The 19,428-nt window shown below is 35.4% G+C and overlaps 2 protein-coding genes across 4 annotated transcripts; one reads left to right on the top strand and one right to left on the bottom strand.

Annotated features, from left to right (window-relative positions):
* Window positions 1-398: 398 nt before the first annotated feature.
* SPATA22 (spermatogenesis associated 22) lies at window positions 399-15,571 on the top strand (the record flags this gene model as incomplete). 3 transcript variants are annotated; one of them, XM_081161485.1, is made up of 8 exons in its annotated part: window positions 399-441; window positions 2,450-2,530; window positions 4,410-4,470; window positions 4,598-4,693; window positions 7,401-7,743; window positions 9,959-10,088; window positions 12,188-12,285; window positions 15,380-15,571. In XM_081161485.1, 8 exons carry the CDS (start codon window positions 399-401, stop codon window positions 15,569-15,571), a joined length of 1,044 nt encoding a protein of 347 aa, XP_081017611.1. The 3 variants fall into 3 exon arrangements, with proteins under 3 accessions (XP_081017611.1, XP_081017610.1, XP_081017612.1); XM_081161484.1 differs by having other exon boundaries at window positions 2,450-2,578; XM_081161486.1 differs by lacking the exon at window positions 2,450-2,530.
* Window positions 15,572-18,043: 2,472 nt separating this feature from the next.
* LOC308568963 (olfactory receptor-like protein DTMT) lies at window positions 18,044-18,988 on the bottom strand (the record flags this gene model as incomplete). The annotated part of the gene is made up of 1 exon (XM_081162283.1): window positions 18,044-18,988. The coding sequence occupies one exon, from the start codon at window positions 18,986-18,988 to the stop codon at window positions 18,044-18,046; it is 945 nt and encodes a 314-aa protein (XP_081018409.1).
* Between the last annotated feature and the right edge of the window lie 440 nt (window positions 18,989-19,428).

Here is a 19,428-nt window from a genome sequence, read left to right as displayed (position 1 = left end):
AAGCCAGCGTTATAGTCCATCTCTCTTGTCAGATCTGGTTCAGAGTTATTCTTGTTGTGGGTCATTAGTTCCAAAATAAATTACGTAGACCGTGTGGAGTTCCCGCATGTTTAGGAAGCAAGGTTATGGCCACGCTAGTCTTCACTTATTTCAAACAGAGCTGGAAGAAATGGTTTGTGCTGTTAGTTCTTACTCAGAAACAAAAGGCTCTGTAAAGTGTTAAGGTGATCAGGTTTGGAGCTATAGTTTTAAACCTTAATTTCAGTAATCACTAGGCTAAGAATTTGATTTTGTTGTTGATACTAGTTACAAATTTCTTTCTTGGAAGGTTTAGTCAAATAACCTCATGTGAATTTGGAGTGCCAAAGAGAACGTTGTAGACTTTGATATTGAAGGAAATGAAGAGAAACCTAAATGAAAATTCTGCTAGAAGTACAGCAGGTATTGAACAACTTTTATTTTAAAATCGTCTATATTTTGTATATGCCATGTAAAACTTGTGTGGGTTTATAGATGGAGCATTTTGTAAAAGATTGAACATGTCGTCTAGCCTCTTTACTATTTAAGTCCAAGGAAATAAAATAATTTAAGGCAAAACATTTAGTGGCAGAAGTGGGAGTAAGATCAAACTTCCCTAGATCTATAAGGGTTCTTCTTAAAAATTTTGTGTGCTTGAGGTCTGTGCTTTTAGGCTGAAAATGAAGAAATTGATTTATTTTTTATTTGTATTTGTGAGTTATTTAAAGTATTCCCAGAAGCACTTCTGTCTCCCTAAGAGCTTCCCCTACCATTTCTGCTTCCCTGTTTATTAGTTAGAGGGCATGGTGATAATGGACAACGAAGATAATAGTGGCTATTATTTATTGTGAATGTACTGTACTCTAGACATTAAATTGCATGTAGTAATATATGTAATCCTTACACCAACCCTTTGAGATAGGCATTATTATTATCACCCTTGTTTTCCAGGTGAGAAACTAAAGCACAAAGAGGCTGTTAAATAAGCCACGTAGGAAGCGGCAGAACCAGGATTTGAACCTAGGAATCTATCTGGCTCGGGAGTTCGTACTCTTGATCACTGTATTATCCTCCCTCTCAGTATATGTCATATTGGCACAGTGAGTTTAAAGGAAATTGCCCAAGTTTATACTTCGAAGTTGTGTGTGATTCAACCCTACTTTGAAGTTGTAATCCAAACCGAGGAAGCCTGACTCCGGAGCCCACATCATTTCATCAGACAGTTATCACAGAGTCTGTGTTCTCCTATAGTACATGTTTTGATGGACCAGCTAGAGTATGGTATAGTGGCAAGATATTTAAACTGAGATTTAGGAAACTTGGGTCCTATCTAGGTTCTTATGTGACAGTGTGCAAGCTTTTAGAACCTCTTTCCCTCTGAGATCCCTTCTGGTTTTACTGTTTATAAATTGTGACTTTTGGCTTCACTTGAGATCCCAGGTCTTTTATCTGGAGGGTATGGGTTTAGTTTTTTGTTTTGTTTTTTCTCATTTGGATTGGATGTTGTCAAAATGATCCACAGAAAATAAGTGTTACAGATACCTGCAGTGCTTGTTAAAATTTCAGAGTTTTAACTTCCAAACCAAATTTATTGAAATAAAACCTATGAGAGTAGGGTCTAGGAACTGGCATGTTAAGCACAATTCCAGTGAAATCTTAGTCAAACTAAAGTTTGAGAACCATGGCCCTAAAGGTTATGTGTCCAAAGAGTGGTTAGGGTTTTGGAAAACATGGGTCAATGTCTGGTTCTCCCTCACCTCTTCTGTACTTGAAGGTTCCCTTCCAGTTGACATGGTAATAGGCAAGCAAGTATAGGTGGGAAATGAGGAAAACAAAAAGTAGATTTGGAAAGGGTTGGGGAATGAGAGAGGAGATGGGAATTAATCCAAACAAGAGGAATGAAGGCAGTGTTAACATAGAACAAGAAAGGAGTTTTTACAAAATAGAAACGGACTCATAGGTACAGAGAACAGAATGATGGTTGCCAGAGGGAAGGCGGTTTGAGGGGGACCAGGTAAAAAGGTAGTTGGTAGTTACAAAATAGTTGCAGGGATGTAAAGTACAGCATAGAGAATATAGTCAATAATATTTTAATAACTATGTATGGTGCCAGGTGGGTACTTGAAATATCAGGGGGATCACTGTGTAAAGTATATGATTGCTTAACCACTATGCTGTACACCAACACCTGAAACTAATATAAAATAGTATTGAATGTAAGCTGTAATTGAAAAATAACATTAAAAAGAAAGAAAGGAGTTTTTAGAGAAACAAAGGCTATTTAGGATCTTAAAAAGAACGTAAGAACCAATCCAAAGATTTAGAAATATATTTATAATATAAAATTAACATATAGAAGTAGACAAATTATTCTGTAACTAGATCTAACTATTTTTCTCTTATATTCTGTTTATTGAAACATTCAATTTAGGCTGTTTGCCTGTACCATTGTTCAATCAGAAAAAGAGGATTAGACAGCCATTAACTTCCAATCCACTTAAAAATGATCCAGGTATCAGTACTACTTCTGACAGTTATGATTTCCCTCCTCTACCAACAGGTAAGAAAATAAGTTGTGAACTTTTAGAAAATAAGAACTACGACTAAAGAAAATTATCATTTCTATTTTATTACAATGGAAATAGAAAGCTTATGTTTTCCTTTTTTCCATTATCCAAATATAGGGATTACTTGGCTCTTTCTGAACATTCCAGTACAGCAGTTTGAGTTTCCTTGTTTACAAGGGTGGCTTAGCATTTTAAATAGAGTATCTTAAATCTGAAAGCTTTGTTTTAATGAAGTAGTAGCCTACATTATAAAGAATTTTCTTTTTCAAGATACATATGGATATTGTGAGTTAAAGATTTGGTGCTAAAGAATGAAGAAACTCAAGTTGCCTCAGGAATAAGTGGGCATGGGAACACAGGAAAAATGGGGAAAAATAGACCTTAGGAAGGGTAGAAGACCAGGGACTTCTAGCACGTGGCCTTAGTTTTTTTCCCCTCTTATAGCATTTGTTGCCTTTCTTTATTTGTTGACTCTGTACTCTCTCACCCATTTGGCTTCTTTACAGTTTCAACTAGCACATGAACTAAATTGCCCTTGCTGAGAGTTAACACAACCTTTTAGTTCTAGTTCTCAGAGCTCATATTGACAGCCCTCTGTATCTCTTGATTTAAATTCTAGAGACAGAGAGGTTTTGTTCAGCTCATCTTCTTAAGTGCAGTTACTAAAACATTGGCTTAGCTTTATGTTTAGACCTCATCTCTGAAACAGTTAGCTGTGGTGGTGGGTCCTGGGAGATCTTAAAACTTACTCACTTTTTACTTATCTTTAGGAGAAGGCATGGACAGGAAGACATTGTGAAATATTCTTGGTACATGCCGGTTATATACATTTACATTTTTCTGGGCACACTTAAAAAATCTTTAGTAGGATCTTATGCAACTAGAACTTTAAAATCAATCACTCTCTTTTTCTCTCAATACTTGTATTGTTAATTTTATCCAGTGTTCATCCATAGACCTTAATCTACTTTGAAATTTATAATTATTTTGTTTTCTTTCACATTTGAGAAATTTGAAGTAAGTATTTTATATTATTCCCATTTGGGGGATAAAAAATTCACATGAATATGCATAAATGGGTATTTGTCTGGTCATCCTCTGCCATTTAAAAAATTCTCCACCAGTTAAAGTATTCTTATAAGTAGCATAATGTTGACCTTGAAAAATAACAATTTGTGCTGCTCCATAGGAAAATTTGCATCCTTCTAAAATACTGAACTGTACAGGCTCTGACCAGGATAACTGTCTGTCAGAGATATAATAACATTCTTATATTGAATAAGAGATAGGACTAGATCAGTGGTTTTGAAATTTTGAAAGATAGGTTGGGAAACAACCCATCTTTTAAAAAAAGAAATAGAAGAGAGTATAGTAGACTAGACAATATCAGAGTGTATCATACATAGTAAGAATAAACATTGATGGTGAAATTTTATGTTCTTCCCACCCCCCACACACATGCACACCACACATATATGTGTTCTGGGTTATGATATATTTCTTGCTGTGGGTTGTAATCAGAAAGTTTAAGAAACATTGATTACATTGAATTCGTGTTACAGAGCACAAGGTACTGTACTAGGATTGATTGTGGAAAAGATACAGATAAAACTATTACCTTTGCTTAAAACACAATGGGGAAGAAAGATATCTATAAAAATGAAAAGGCAGGCTGTGTAAGAGTACACAACAAAGTGCTGTTGAAAAACAAGTCCATATCTTTAAGTTCTTCAAGCTTTAAACCATCAAATTAAGTAAGTATGAAATAATAATTATTTTTTAAGTGCTACCTGTTTTACTTTTTTCTCTGTTATATCTTTTGAGATTGGGCCTGGGAAGCAGTGAATCCAGAGTTGCCTTCTTTAAGGAAAACAGTGAGCACAGGGTATGTAAAAACATATACCAATGAATGTGTGTCTGTTACTGATTGATGTTATTCTTCTATGTATATTTTACTTTTCTGAATTTGGAAACAGACTATTAACCTTTAATAAGATATGTTTCCTTGAAAGGCAAACATCACATTCAGCTTCTCATCCCTTGAGAAGTCAAGATTCTGTTTCTAAGCCTATTCAATCAAACACTGAAAGGAGCAAGAGTGGTTGGAGGTGAGTCTTCTTAAGATTTCTTTCTTTTTCTATTCCTTCTTCTCTTTACCTTCTTTTCCTCTCTTCCCTTGTCTTCTCTGTCATCTTTTCCTTCTTTCTTAAACAGAATTACATTTAGGAAATTTCTGTACTTAATAATAACTATAGCAATATTAGCTACATTTTATAAAAGAAGTCAAGAGAACTTTAGGTAAATTTAGCAGTGATTATGTTTCCAAAAAATTCTTCATGTTATAATGAAATTTCTGCCAATATTTATCACTATGAATTTATGATTTTGCTATGGGTTATTAGTGACCTAATTGACAATAGGCAAAGAGTCAAGAATAACTGTATCTTAATGTTGGATATATTGAGAAATTGAGAGCCAAATAGAATGCCCAATCTTACCCTACCTAGTAAGACAATTTGCTCCAAGGTAAATAGAATGAAATAAGAAAGATAGATGGAGAGTGAAATACATCTGCATCTGCAATGGTAAGAGCTCAAGAAATGAAGAGGACCATGACCATTAGGGAAGATGGTGAGGGTACTTCCGGGCCATTGCCGTAAGGATCTAAGTTTAATGCCTAAATATTATGAAAAAAAGGAATAGATAGAAAAAGGAGCATGGGTTATTTTTTAGGTTGGATTTTAGTATTGGGTAAGTGGCAACTACTGAAGGAAATAATTGGGGAACAAAGTATTGGAAAAACAACACCAAGTATGTATCATATATTAGTAATTTTTGAATGCTTCGATATGTTATTTTAATAATCCTTACAAAAACCCTGCGAAGTTAATATTACCCTGACTTTATTAAAGATACCATATTTTTTTTAAAGGGGAAACTTTTAACTAAGTGGTTAATAAATACATCAAAAAAATTTTTATTTTTAAAAAATGAGTTTCAGTTTTATTACTCATGCAAATTTCCTCAGGACCAGTCAGTTATTTTTTTCAGGACCAGGGCTTGAAACTAGGCCTATTGTTGGTTTTGAGATGGTTTTTGGAGGCATAGTTCCAGCTGAAGGTGCTAGGAGAAAGTCTGTTCTGACAGGCATTAGAGAATTAAGTAACAGATTATAATCTGGACAGCCACCCAATATTAGATATTACAGTTTGAAATAATAGATAATCTGTCAGACTGTTGGAAAATTAACAGAAAATTCAGCAACAGAAAACATTTGAAAACCCAAGAAGGCAGTTCATAATCTGTTGAAGATCTTTTAACTAGTTCTATGCTTAGATTCAGAATCTAGGCTTTACCTTCACATCCACCTATCCCCAACAACTGCCTGTTTTGGAGGATCTCATTGACCATCTGGACCCTATCTTTGTCCTCAAAGAGAAGGATCTGTGTGGGACACTGCTCCCTTCCCTGCTCAGAAGCCACTTCAACTTAGACTTCATGGTCTAGTTGGGATATTGAGGTCCTGGCTGAGCCAGATTGGCTGCAAAAGTAGCATTGTGTGGGCATGCTCTCCCAGGACTTGTCTAGGCTAGGAGCACCTCCTGAGCAAAAATGTTGGAGGAAGTTGCAGATGTGCTGTTACCAGTAAGGAGTTGTGAAGCTGAAAGAAACTTTTCTAAACTATGAATAATGAAAGTAATTTCCACAGCCATGAGAGTGGGAAGACAGAATTCTTTCTATTCTTTCTCTTGAAAATAAAATTGCTGGTATATGAAGAGGTGATCAACGTATGAAAAATGTCTCATAGAGGTGTATTGGGTAGTTAATTAACAATAATACTAATAATATTTTTCCTGAATATTGTGATGTTTGTGGTTTTTATCAACTTTTAAAATTTTGAAATTATTTTTTATTTTCTCATTATTTTCATACCTAATTTTGTACCTAATTTACTTAAGAAGGCTTCTCAAATCATACAAGCTTCAGGCCCCATACAGTTTGTACTTGTCTGGTCACTAGGGAACCTACACCTTTTTTTTTTTTGAATTATTTTCCCTAACAAAATGGGTTGTGTGTTATTTGCCCTCTTGTGAAATTTTCAGGAAAATTATTCAGAAATAAGAATTTGTGACTTATACCAGTTTGTCTCTGTAATACTCTTAACTAGCCAGCTCAGAAGTTATATTTTTTATTTTGGCCTCATTAATATTATGTTCTGATCAACTGATACAACTCAGTTTAATTAGCTAGTAAAATGCTGCAACAGATTCATAAGTAGGGCTTTTAAGCTTTGTAGTGAAAGTACAAAATTTCTAATCAAATAGCTAGCTAATTTGCCTAAATTTATTCTTGTGATTTAAAATCACTGATAAGCCATTAGTTTAACTTCTTAAAATTTTACTTTGTAGAAAAATTTAAAAGAATATATAAAGAAGTAAGCAGAAGTTCTCAAAATCTTACCACTCATGGACAACCACTGTTATGTGAAGGCTTGTATAGTTTAAAAATATACTTTATAGCACTGGACTCTGAGTTGGGAGACTAGGGTTCTCTGGGTTCTGTATTGTCGGTAATTTTCTTTTTGACTTTGGACAAGTTACTTCCTCCCTAAGTCTCAGTTTTCTCACCTGAAAAGAGAGGTATAATACATTATATAGTTGTTGTGATGCTGTAGAATTTCTAACTAGTCAGTAGTTACAAAGTAGTTTATAAACCACAAATTGCCATATAAATGCAAATTTTAATAATTTTTTTAATTAAGAAAAACTATATGGATACAAAAACTAACACTAATTTTTTTAAAAACTATTACAGCTACAGAGATGGCAACAAAAATACCAGCTTCAGAACTTGGGATAGAAATGATTTTAGGCCTCAATGCAAAAGAACAAACCTAGAGGCAAATGATGGAATAAATTCTTGTCCAGTGAGTTTCGGAGTGCAACAACAGAAACAATTAAGAATATGTCAGCCTCCTAACTTATCTCACCAAAGAGAAAGTGAAGTCCTCAGAGAAACACATTGGTCAAAAATACCTGGTTCCACAATGAGAGGCCTAGACAAAAACAGTGCATCACAGGCATTTAAGCCCAATAGCGAACAAAATCAATTTAAGAAAAAAATGTTAGATGATATTCCAGAAGACAACACTCTCAAGGTAAACTTTTAATATGAATTATTTATGTTTTGTATTTACATGTAAAAATGAGATAAATAAGTATTCAGAAAATTACAGAGATAAGAACATTTGAAATCAATCCCATGACATGCCATTACTTGATTACTACAAATACCCAGGTCCATTGGAGTGAGTGAATATTAGTTTCCAAGATATTTCCTTACAGGTTGTGAATAGCTGCTCTCTTTCATAGTTATTTTAGAGTGGGTTCTGAATTTCACTGTTTACTAATAATTAAGATGATGACAGTTTATCCATTACTTGCAGAAATTCTCTAAGCTCTTCATATGTCAATCTAAGTTTTTTGTAACAAGAGTCAGCAAACTTTTTCTGTAAAGGGCCAGATAGTAAGTATTTTTGGCTTTATGGGCCATATTGTCTCCCTTGCAACAACTCAACTATACCACTTAATTCTGCCATTGTAGCTTAAAAGCAGTCATAGACAGTACATAAATGGATGAGTGTGGCATGTTCCAAGAAAAGTGTACAGAAACAGACAGCAAGTTAGGTATGGACCACAAAGGTTTGCTGACCTTTGCTGTATAATCTGGTCTTATTTTACTATAATCTGGTTTTATTTTACCTTTCCAGCCTCATGTTCCATGTTCCACTAATTCTCCAATGCACTTGCCATTTTTAGGCTATTTACAATTCTCTAAATATGATATGCACTCTAATATGACTCTACTTTGGCTTATATTCTTTCCTATATCTGTACTTCCTTCAGCCTTACTTCCTGTCTCCACTCCTCACTGTTATTGTTCTTTGTAAATGTCTTTTATATATTATGTGTACTGTTTTGCTATCTTCCCTCCCTTGACCCTGGCCAGTAGATTGTTTACTCTGTGCCCTTTTCTGTGCTTTGGAAAGCTGGATTGTACTACATAGTGCATCATCCTGGGATCCCTTAGCTGACTTCTGTTAGGGGTCAGCCAGTAGGAGTCACTGGCAGGACATCAAAGGGTGGGGAGAGAGGATGGGTTTTCCTTTGTCCTCCCTGCTTAAATGTAGTGTCACAGGCAGTAGTTGTGTCCCTGTGTCATGTAGCCCCTCCATGAGTCTAGCTTTCACAAGTTTGGTAGTTTATTTCCTCCCCTTGTCCTTTAAGCTTAGGAGTGATAGAAGTTTTGTATTGTTAGTTTTTGAGTACTTAAGTGCCTTAGGTTTGTTCTGCCCAAATGTCTGTAAGCAGTTTTTTCAGTAAGCCATCTGAGGTAATTCTTTTTTTCCTTTCTTTCCTGGTAATCTGACTAAAATAGCATGTTTCACAGTGGTTCTCAACCTTATGTTCCTTGTACATAAGAATGATGTGACATAGTCACCTTAATAACAGAGGCTCATTATGGCCATAGTCCTCACTGGGAGGCAGTCAGACCTTGATTAGGAGGAGGAGAGGGAGGAAAGGTAATTATAGTTGGAAAGCAATGTCCCATCCAGTGTTCTTCGATATGCCCTGCCCTCACAAAGGAAAGTACCATCATCATCCCCGGAAAATTAGTATCTTAACACATTGTGTTCTTAGTTGATCTTTAAAAATGCCAAATACATTCCCATCTCAGGGTCTTTACGTTTGCTGTTCCCACAGTCCTCACTCAACAACCTGTTTAAAATAATTACGTCTCTCTATCCTTTTACCCTGATTTCAAATGTATAAGATATATCAATTCCCTACATTCTATTATATAGTTATTGTTTATTTTCTGAATCCCCCACTGGATGGCAAAATGTATGAGGGTAGATCTTGTCTGTTTTGATCATTATTGTTCTCTCATTTGCTATGTTTGGCACAGAGTAGGTACCAATAAGTACTTTGGGAATGAATGAATGTGTCTGACTCCCCTCCTATAGTATGAGCACATTAAGGAAAGGAATTGTGTTCTCTTCACTTGTATTTATCACAGGGTTGGCACATGATATCTTAAAAAAAATTTGACGAATGATTGAATGAATGAATGCCCATATAAATAATTCTTTTCTTCATTGTCTCTAAGTGTATCCTAGTTTCTCCTCCTATAAAGTGCTAATGATGCCTTTAATTTATGGGAATAACTGTACTAAAATTTTCAATAGTTATTTTACATATTTTATACATGTGCCTATTATAAAGACCTAGAATCTTTATAAAGAAAGTGAAAAAGTATGATGAAAAATATGAAAGGTTTTTCTAATGCTGTCATTTTGTGTTTTTCAGAAGGATGCCTCATTGTATCAGTTAAAGTTTAAGGAAAAAAATAATTCTTTAAGAATTATATCTGTAGTTATTGAAAGCATGAAGTATTGGCGTGAACATGCCCCCAAAACTGTACTTCTTTTTGAAATATTGGGTAAGTATAATACTTCAAAAATACTTAAGTAATACTATTTAGGTAATAGTTTTTTTAAAAAATATGTTTTTATTGATTTTAGAGAGAGAGGAAGGGAGAGGGATAGAGATACAGAAACATCGATCGGCTGCCTCCTGCACAGCTCATACTGGGGATCAAGCCCAAAACCCTGGGCATGTGTCTTGACTGGGAATTGAACTGGTGACCTCTTGGTTCATGGGTTGATGTTCAACTACCGAGTCACACTGGCTGGGCTAGATAACAGTTTTGAATGTCAGTAGGAATACCTAGGAAATCTTTAAGAAAAATAACATTTGCAAAAGGAGATTATAAATAATTAGGATTTTCTTCAGTTCCTGGGTCTGTCATTGATTTGTGTGACTTAAAATGTATTTGGTTATTTATGGTAGTAGTATTCTGAATTGTAATGATAAAACTGAAAAGATTATTGCAGGTAATCTTACTCAACCCTTGAGGTTTGTGAGGAAATGAGGCAAATAATTAAAATAGTCTTGACTAAAATCACAAAGCTAATTAGCAGCAAAAATGGATATTCTCAATCTAGTGTTCTTTCTACTATATTTGACTAAATCCAGTAGTAATTTTGTATATAAATTAAATCATATTTTAAATACTCTGAAAGAACATTTGTAAAGAACACTTTACTGATATGAGCACCCTACAATTATTCTGTTTTCTAAATTAATATTTTAAAGGGGGAGAGTTTTATAGAATATTTCTGGAATTTGATTTTACTTAGGATGAAGAGATAAGTAATAGTAGAGATTCAGAACATATTTCTTTCAATAGTTAAAGTAAAATAGATATTTAATTTAATTTAATTGATGAAATATTCTAAACATACAGGAAAAAATAGAGAATATAATATCCACATGCCCATGTTATAGACTTGAAACCCCCATCCATTTTTCTTCATCTCTAGAGATAATCACTGTGATATCTTCCCTGTCCATGTTTTTATAATTTTACTATATACGTCTGATTTCATAAATTTATGTGGCCTTTTAATTGCTTTTGTGTTTTAAAATACACAGCTTGCATTTTCACCCAGTATTATGTTTTTGGGATTTAGCCATTTTCGGTCCTGCTACAATATTGTCTTCATCCTAAAGTTCCAAATATGGCCTGTCTAGTAGCTTCTGACTCTTCCCTTTTGGTATTAAGATGATTATCAAAGTTCTCTATACCACCTACTTGTATACCACAGTGTCACATTCTTTGATGGTTTCTACTGGTTGCTCTTTTCCAGAGACTAGCAAATGACCCCTTGTATATCATTTTCTGATTGGTAACAAGTCCATCACCTAAACCCTGCCTGCACTCTGTAGCTGGGGAATGGGATACACTAATTGGTTTAAGTCAATCTCAAGTCACTCCTGCATCTGGGTTGGGGACAAATTTCATTCAAATTATATGGCTAAGAATCACTTAGGAAAGGTTTTCTAAAGGAAAATCTTGGTATTATTAAGGGAAATGGAGACTGACTTCAAAATAACAAATCTTCACTATCAGTACTCAGTAGGTGGTTATTAAAGGAATAAATAATGCTATTATTTGATGATAATTTCTTGAGATAAACATGAATTATTATTTACATTTTATAGATGAGACAGATTTGAAAAAGGTTAAGCAATTTGCTCAGTTTAGTAAGTTGAAGAACTGGGACTCATACATGCCTTTTGATTCTAATTCAATGTTTATTTTTTTCATTAAACCATGATGCTTATTAGTTATATGTGTGTATTTCATTATTATAATTTAGTATACTGGTCTGGGGAATTAACCACTTTATAGAATACATTCTAAGAAAGTGATTCAGATGGCCAACTATTGTCAGTTGTATGAACTTTGGCATATAACCTGTTACTAAGTTGGAGAAGGCCAGAAGTTTTGTTTCCCCTAGTATAAAATAGTTTCAGAAATATCTTTCCCTCTTTAAATGTCTTCTTTATTACTGTATAAATAAAACTATGAGAGAAGTTGGTGTGGGAATAGTTATTTAAATAATCAACTTCTCTTTGTTAAATTTTCTTTGCATATTACCAGCACTCACCCCCACCCCCTTTAATGTTACGTAGGTGTTCTTGATTCAGCTGTTACACCTGGACCATATCATTCAAAGAATTTTCTTATAAGAGATGGGAAAAATACTCTGCCTTGTGTATTTTATGAAATAGTAAGTATTTGTCCAAGTATTCTTTGCAAAGTCTATGCCAACAGATCATACAAATGCAGATTGTAATTTCATTGCAGTACAAATGCTGTTAACACTTTAGTAGTACTTTCAACATTTTGTTTGGTTTTAATTCTGATATTAAAGTTATTTGTTCAACTGGTATGGAGAGCCTACTATGTGCCTGGTGCTGTGCTAGATGCAATGGATATAAATTGGAATTTAAGTGGTAAATGGCTCTCTCAAAGAGTTTATAATCTCAGGTAGAAAGACAGTTATATAAATGTTACATTGTGGTATGATAAGTGGTATGACAGAGGTATATGCAGGGCTATAGAAGTAGATAGGAAGATCAGGGAAAAGTTTGAAGAATGTAGTAACCTTATTTTAGATATTTAAGGACTAATAAACCAAAGTATGGGGAGGAGGGGAAGAGGTAGGGAGGAATGCACCCTAAATTGAGAGAGCAGCATATTCAAAGACAGGAAGCTGAGAAAGAGCCTGGATTGTATAGGAAACTGTAAGTAGTTTATAATTACCAGAGTGTAAAGTTAGTAAGTGATGGAGGTAAGGGTAATGTTTCTGAAGTTGCAGGAAGGCAGAGTGAGGTGGGGTATAAGGAAGACGCTTCGTGATAAAGAAGGCTGGGGTGACAAAGGAGGCTGGACATCACAAGAAGTCTGGAGACTTTATAAGACTTAGATACTTTGTAAAAGAGTTTGGCATTCATTCTGAAATTGGCTATAATTCTGAAATCAGACATGGATTCTAGTTTTTATTCCATCATTTACTAGCTTTATGACCTTGAGTAAGCTGCTTAAACTTTCTGAGTTTTAGTTGTTTTATCTGTGAAATGGGGAGACTATTTCTAACTTTGAAAGGTTGTTTTGGAGATTAGATGATAAAACATGAATGTACAGTGTCTGACACACAGTAGATCAAGAAATAGTAATTATCCAAGTTATTAATTTCTAAAATATCTTGAATGCTTATTTTTCTTTAGTCTTATGACTTTTTAAAAAAATCCTCACCCGAGGCTATTTTTTCCATTGCTTTTCAGAGAGAGTGGAAGGGAGAGAGGGAGGGAGGGAGGGAGAGAGAGAGAGAGGGAGAGAAACATCGATGTGAGAGAGACACATGGATTGGTTGCCTCCTGCACGGGCCCAGAACAGGGCCGGGGACTGAGCCTCAACCAAGGTACGTGCCCTTGGCCAGATCGAACCCAGGACCTTTCTGTCCACAGGCTGATGCTCTAACCACTGAGAAAAACTAGCTAGGGCTCTTACGACTTTTAAAATAAAGAACTTTATACAGCAAATTGCACAACTCAGTAGTTCTGGAAGTATCACAAAGTGAACATTACCAAGGTTAAGAAATACAACATTGCTGTTACTCTGTGCATCCTTGTGCCTTCTCCCATTCACTACCTCCTATCTCCTACCTAAAAGTAATCACTGTCCTGTCTTCTAATATCATAAATTAATTCTGCCTCTTTTAAAACTTTATGTGAATAGTATCATATGGTTTGTTTTCTTTTGTGTCTGATTTCTTTCACACAACACAATGTAAGATTCATCTTTGTTGTTGCATTTAGCTATAGTTTATTTATATTTCTGTGTACAGTATTCTGTTGTCTGTATATACCACAGTCTAGTTTTATATCCTACTGTTGGTGGGCACCTGGGTTATTTACAGATTTTTTGCTATTATGAGTAATGCTCTGTGAATATTTTTGTATATGTCTTGTGCACATTCATGCATTTCTGTTGGATATATACCTAGGAGTAAATTTGCTGCATCATAGTGCATGTGTATGTTCTAATAAGTAGTTATTGCTAAAGAATTTTCCAAAGGGTTGTACCAGTTTATACACTTACAATCAGTGTAGGTGAGTGTAGTTTCTTTGCATCCTTATCAACACTTAGTTTGTCAGTCTTTTTTATTTTAGCTCTTCTAGTGGGTATTTAGTGCTATCTTATTTCTCTACAATTCCCTGGTGACTAATGAGAGTTGAGCACCTTATATACTTACTGGCCATTTAGGTATCTTTTTTTGTAAAGTCTGTTTAGGCCTCATGTTCTTTTTTTCTAATTATTTGTCTTTTTGTTATTGATTCATAGGAGGGTTTTTAAAAATCTATTTTGGGTACACATTCTTTGTCCATTATGTATATTGCAAATATTTTCTCATACTTCCTGATTTGCACTTTGAGTTTTAATGGTGGCTTTTGAGGAACAGAAATTCTTCACTTTAACATAGTTCTTTTAGCAATAATCAATATATCCTTCATAGTTAATGCTTTTTATGACCATTTAGTGAAAGCAATCCCAGAATAGTTTAAATTTACTCATGATCAAGAGGATTTGATGTGGGCTGATCTTTTTCTGGTTTACTAGTTCCATTAAGGCAAAGCCCTTTTGGGTCCCCACTCCAGGCTTAGTGTTCTAAACCTGGGGCGGGGATAGGAGTGGTCACCAGAATCTCTTTTCTCTAGGGGCCTCTGATTATATTTTTTTTCCTCCCAGCCCTATGAGCCTGTCAAAAGCTCTGCTCAGTTTCTTGTACTCTCAGCTGCCTTGACTATAATTGACAGATACCCCAGGAGGAAAGCATCCCCAAATATCAGGTCTTATTCTGGACTCCTACCCTTTCCCAGATGGGGTCTCTAATTCCTCACTGCCTTGGTATCTCTCTGAAATCTATGAGGAAATTTTTAAGTGTTTATCTGGCTATTCCAGTTGTTCTTAGTTGGAGATTTGATATGAACTACCTTTCTGCCATCTACTGGAAGTAGAACTCTGGCAGTCTTACAGAAGTGAATAATTCATGTGCCAATAAATTGAAAATTAGTCTTTTAAGGAGCAGCAGCTTGCTAGCTTGTAAGAATCCCTATCCAGGTGAGGGTCTTTCCCCTAGTAGGGCACTCATATATGCCTAGCTACCATGGTCTTATCAGGAGTGGGGCCCTAAGTCAGGTAAGGGAGTTGCAGCGTTTTGGAGTGAGTCATATTTAGTTGATCATATAATTAGTTTCAAAAAGTTGAAATTTAGATGAAATAATAAATGACTTTATTGATATTTATCTTTTTAAAAACAGGATCGTGAACTTCCAAGACTGATTAGAGGCCGAGTTCATAGGTGTGTTGGAAACTATGACCAGAAAAAGAATATTTTCAAATGTGTCTCTGTCAGACCAGCAGCTGTTTCTGAACAGAAAACTTTTCAAGCGTTTGTCAAAATTGTAGATACTGAGATGAGGTATTATACCAATGTAATGAATGAAATTTAAATAGTGATGTTTAAATAGTATAACTTAAAGCACTTTTCTGTTATTGTTTAAATTACTATATCCATGGTTTTATAGCTGTTGCTTTTCTATATTTCAGTTGTTGAATTAAAATATTTAAATCCTTTTAAATGTGTGAAGAGTTTTTGAAAAATAATTTTACTGTCTTTATAAAACTGGCATATTTGCTAAAATTCTACAACCATTTCAGATAAAAACACTCAATATAATGGGAATACTTATTTAACATGAGATAATAATGCATTTGAGTTATCCCAAAAGCCAACATAAAGCTTAATGGAGAAATATAGAGACATTCCCACTAAAGTCAAGAAGACGGCGACAAGGGTGCCCACTATTAGTACTGTTACTAAGCACTATACTAGAGCTGCTAGTCTACACAGTTCATTTAATTACTTCACATATTTAATGAGCATATACTTTGTGCCGAGCAGTGTTTCAGGTGCTAGAGACAAAGCACTATAAGAAGTAACAAAAATCTATGAACTTATGGAATTTATATTCTGGGACCCAGCGACTACATTAGATAAAAGGAAAATTTGAGGTATAAGAATTATTGCTCTTTGCAGATGATATAATTGTATACATGGAAAACCTAAGAAAATCAACTGAGAAACTACTGCAAAAATGAGGTAACTTAGTAAGGCGCTAGAATAGAAAACATAATATGCAGAAATCATTAGTAGGTGGTATTTAAATTACCCACCACCATTAGAGTGTAAAATGGATAAAGATACCATTTAAAATAGAAAAAATTCTAATACTAGTTAAGACTCAATGATAAATATGGAAATTATAGAACAAAACTTTAAAATACTAATGAAGCACAGAAAAGAAGACTTGGACAAATGGAAAAAGAAATCATTTTCTTGGGTAGGAAGAAAAAGATGTTGATTTTTCTCTAATTTGTGGCATGTAATTTCTCTTTCTTTGTATACACTTACATGCGTGCACACCAAGCTGATACTAAAGGTTATGCAAGAAAATGAGAATTGTCAAGAAAATTCCAAAAAAGAACAATAGATAATAGTTATATTGTATATTATAAAGCCTTAGATATATTATGTTAGTTATCTATTGCTGCATAGCCAGTTACCCCCACATCCCCAAATTAGTGGATTAAAACAGTAAGTATTATCTCTCACATTTTCAGTGAGTCAGGATTTCAGGAGTAACTTGGCTGGGCAGTTCTGGCCTGTGGTCCCTCAGGAGGACCCACTTCCAAGGTGGCTCATGCAAATGACTGCCAAGTGGGTGCTTTCTGTTGGCAGGAGGCCTGTTTTTACTATGTGGGCCTTTACAAAGGGCTGCTTGAGCATCCTCATGACATGGTAGCTGGCTTCCCCTAGGGTAAGTAATCTAATAGTGAGTCATCAAGGTGGAAGTTGTTATTTTTATGACCTAGCCTTGGAAGTCACCACTGTACTACAGTCTGTTTGTTAGAAGCGAATCATTAAGTATAGACCACATTTAAGAAGAGGGTAATTAGGCTTCACCATTTGAAGGAAAGAGTGCCAAAGGTATGGCACACACTTTAAAACCAGCATGTATGAAGAAAGCATATTTATTCATGCAAAATATGGTACTGGCTCATGAATAGGCAGGTTGATGGAGCAGAATTTAAAGCAGAAAAATAGACTCAAGTATATAGAGAACTTAGTGATAAAGGTAGCATCTGAAATCAGAGGAAGAGAAACGGTTCTGGGATACTGGGACCACTGGGAAGCATTTAGAGAAAAATAAAGTTAGAGTTTAATTTTCTGCTAAGGTTTTTATGTATATTTAAAGGTTTCAAATATTTTTTATTTTCATAAATTAACACACATAATGGTGGGAATTCCTATTTTATATATTTAGCTTTTTATATATCTTTTTAGAAGTTGCCTTTATGTAGGCTGCAAACATAGAGGTTCATTTTATTTCCCAAGTACGTGGCTAATTATTTCAACACCATCTCTTGAATAGTACCTCATTTTCATATTGATTTGAAATACCCATGTTTGTTATAAAATCAAATGTACAAGCCTGAGTTTATTTTAAACATTTTTGATTGATTTCTTAGGGATTCTTATAGATGTCTCCTCAAAGTCTGTTTTAAAAAACCCCTGCTGGACACCATGTATTTGGCCCCCTTTACCCTTCACTACATTGCACCCCTCTTCCCTCAGCTAACCACCATACTGTTGTCTGTGTCTATGAGTTTTTGTTTATTTTTCTTGTTTGTTCATTTGTTGCTTTCAGTTTTATATCCCACATATGAGTGAAATCATATGGTTCTGAACTATTTCTGACTTACTTTGATTAGCATGATATTCTCAAGATCCATCCATGTTGTTGGCAACATTTCGTCTTTTGTCATGTATCATAGAAATGTACACTTGAAACCTATAAAATCTGATTAACCAATGTCACCCAAATAAATTTAATAAATAAATAAAAATCCAAGCTTTACCATCATACAGAGAAGGAAATTTTCTTCTTACAAAAGACTCTTGCCAGGGCTCCCTTCATGTCTCTGTTCCTCAGGCTGTAGATGAAGGGGTTCAGCATGGGTGTGACCACCATGTACATCAGAGCCATGACCGTCTCCTTCACAGTAGAATTATCAGCTGACGGGCATAAATAGAGACCAATAACCGGCCCATAGAACAGTGACACCACAGACAGGTGGGAGCCACAGGTGGAGAAGGCCTTGTGGATGCCTCTAGCAGAAGGGACTTTGAGGATGGAAGACATGATTCGCACATAAGACGTGATGATGAGTAGGAACGGAATGGCCAGAATAAGCCCTCCCATGATAAATATCACCAAGTCATTAACCCGAGTGTCCGAGCAGGACAGCTTCAGCAGAGCAGACATGTCACAGAAAAAGTGGGGGATCTTGTTTTCGGCACAAAAACACAACCTGGCCATGAGCAGAGTGTGCAACATGGCATGGAACGTGGTCAGCACCCAGGACAGCGCCACCAGGGACAGACAGAGCTTGGGGCTCATGATGGTGGTGTAGTGCAGGGGGAAGCAGATGGCCACGTAGCGGTCATAGGCCATGGCCACCAGGAGGAAGCTCTCCAGGTCTGCAAAAAACAGGAAGAAGTACATCTGGGTGAGGCAGCCTGCATAGGGGATGGATGGGTCCTGGCTCTGCATGTTGTGCAGCAATTTGGGAATGGTCACCGAAGAGAAGCAGAGGTCAGAGAAAGACAAATTGCTGAGAAACAAATACATGGGCGTGTGGAGGTGGGAGTCCAGGCGAATCAGGAAAATTATGAGAAGATTCCCCAGGATGGTGGTAAGATACATGGCCAGGAACAGGGCATAGACTAGGTTTCGCTGCTCTGGCTCAATTGGCAGGCCCTGGAGGAAGAAGTATGAGATGATTGTTTGATTTCTTCCTGTCATGTTTTGTGTCCAGTATCTTTAGGAAAAAATAACTGTCCATTAATAACCTGAATGGAAATGAACATATTTCTATGATACATGATCTGTTAGTCCTGCAATAATTGATTTCATTCTCATTATTTGTAACAACAGTCTCTGTTACCACAAATATAGCATATCAACCAAATCCAAGCCACTTTTCAAGCTTATTTTCTCATTTTTTATTAATTAGCATGTAACAATATTGACTCTTCCCTCCTTCTAAAACACTCTCATTGGGTTTTCTGGATACTTTTCTTGGCATTTATTCTCAGTAACTGTCATTGGTTTCTTCTCTAACAGTCTTTTTTTTTTTTTTTCCTGCTGAGAACATTAGCTGGTACTCAGTTTTTTCGTGTGTTTTTTTTTAAACATTTTTTTATTGTTGACTCTATTACAGATGTCCCACATTTCTCCCCCTT

The sequence above is a fragment of the Miniopterus schreibersii genome (genome assembly GCF_964146895.1).
Source record: "Miniopterus schreibersii genome assembly, chromosome: 16".
Taxonomy (NCBI): Eukaryota; Metazoa; Chordata; class Mammalia; order Chiroptera; family Miniopteridae; genus Miniopterus; species Miniopterus schreibersii.
Note: the sequence above shows the minus strand (reverse complement) of the source record. Positions and strands in the feature narration are given on the sequence as shown.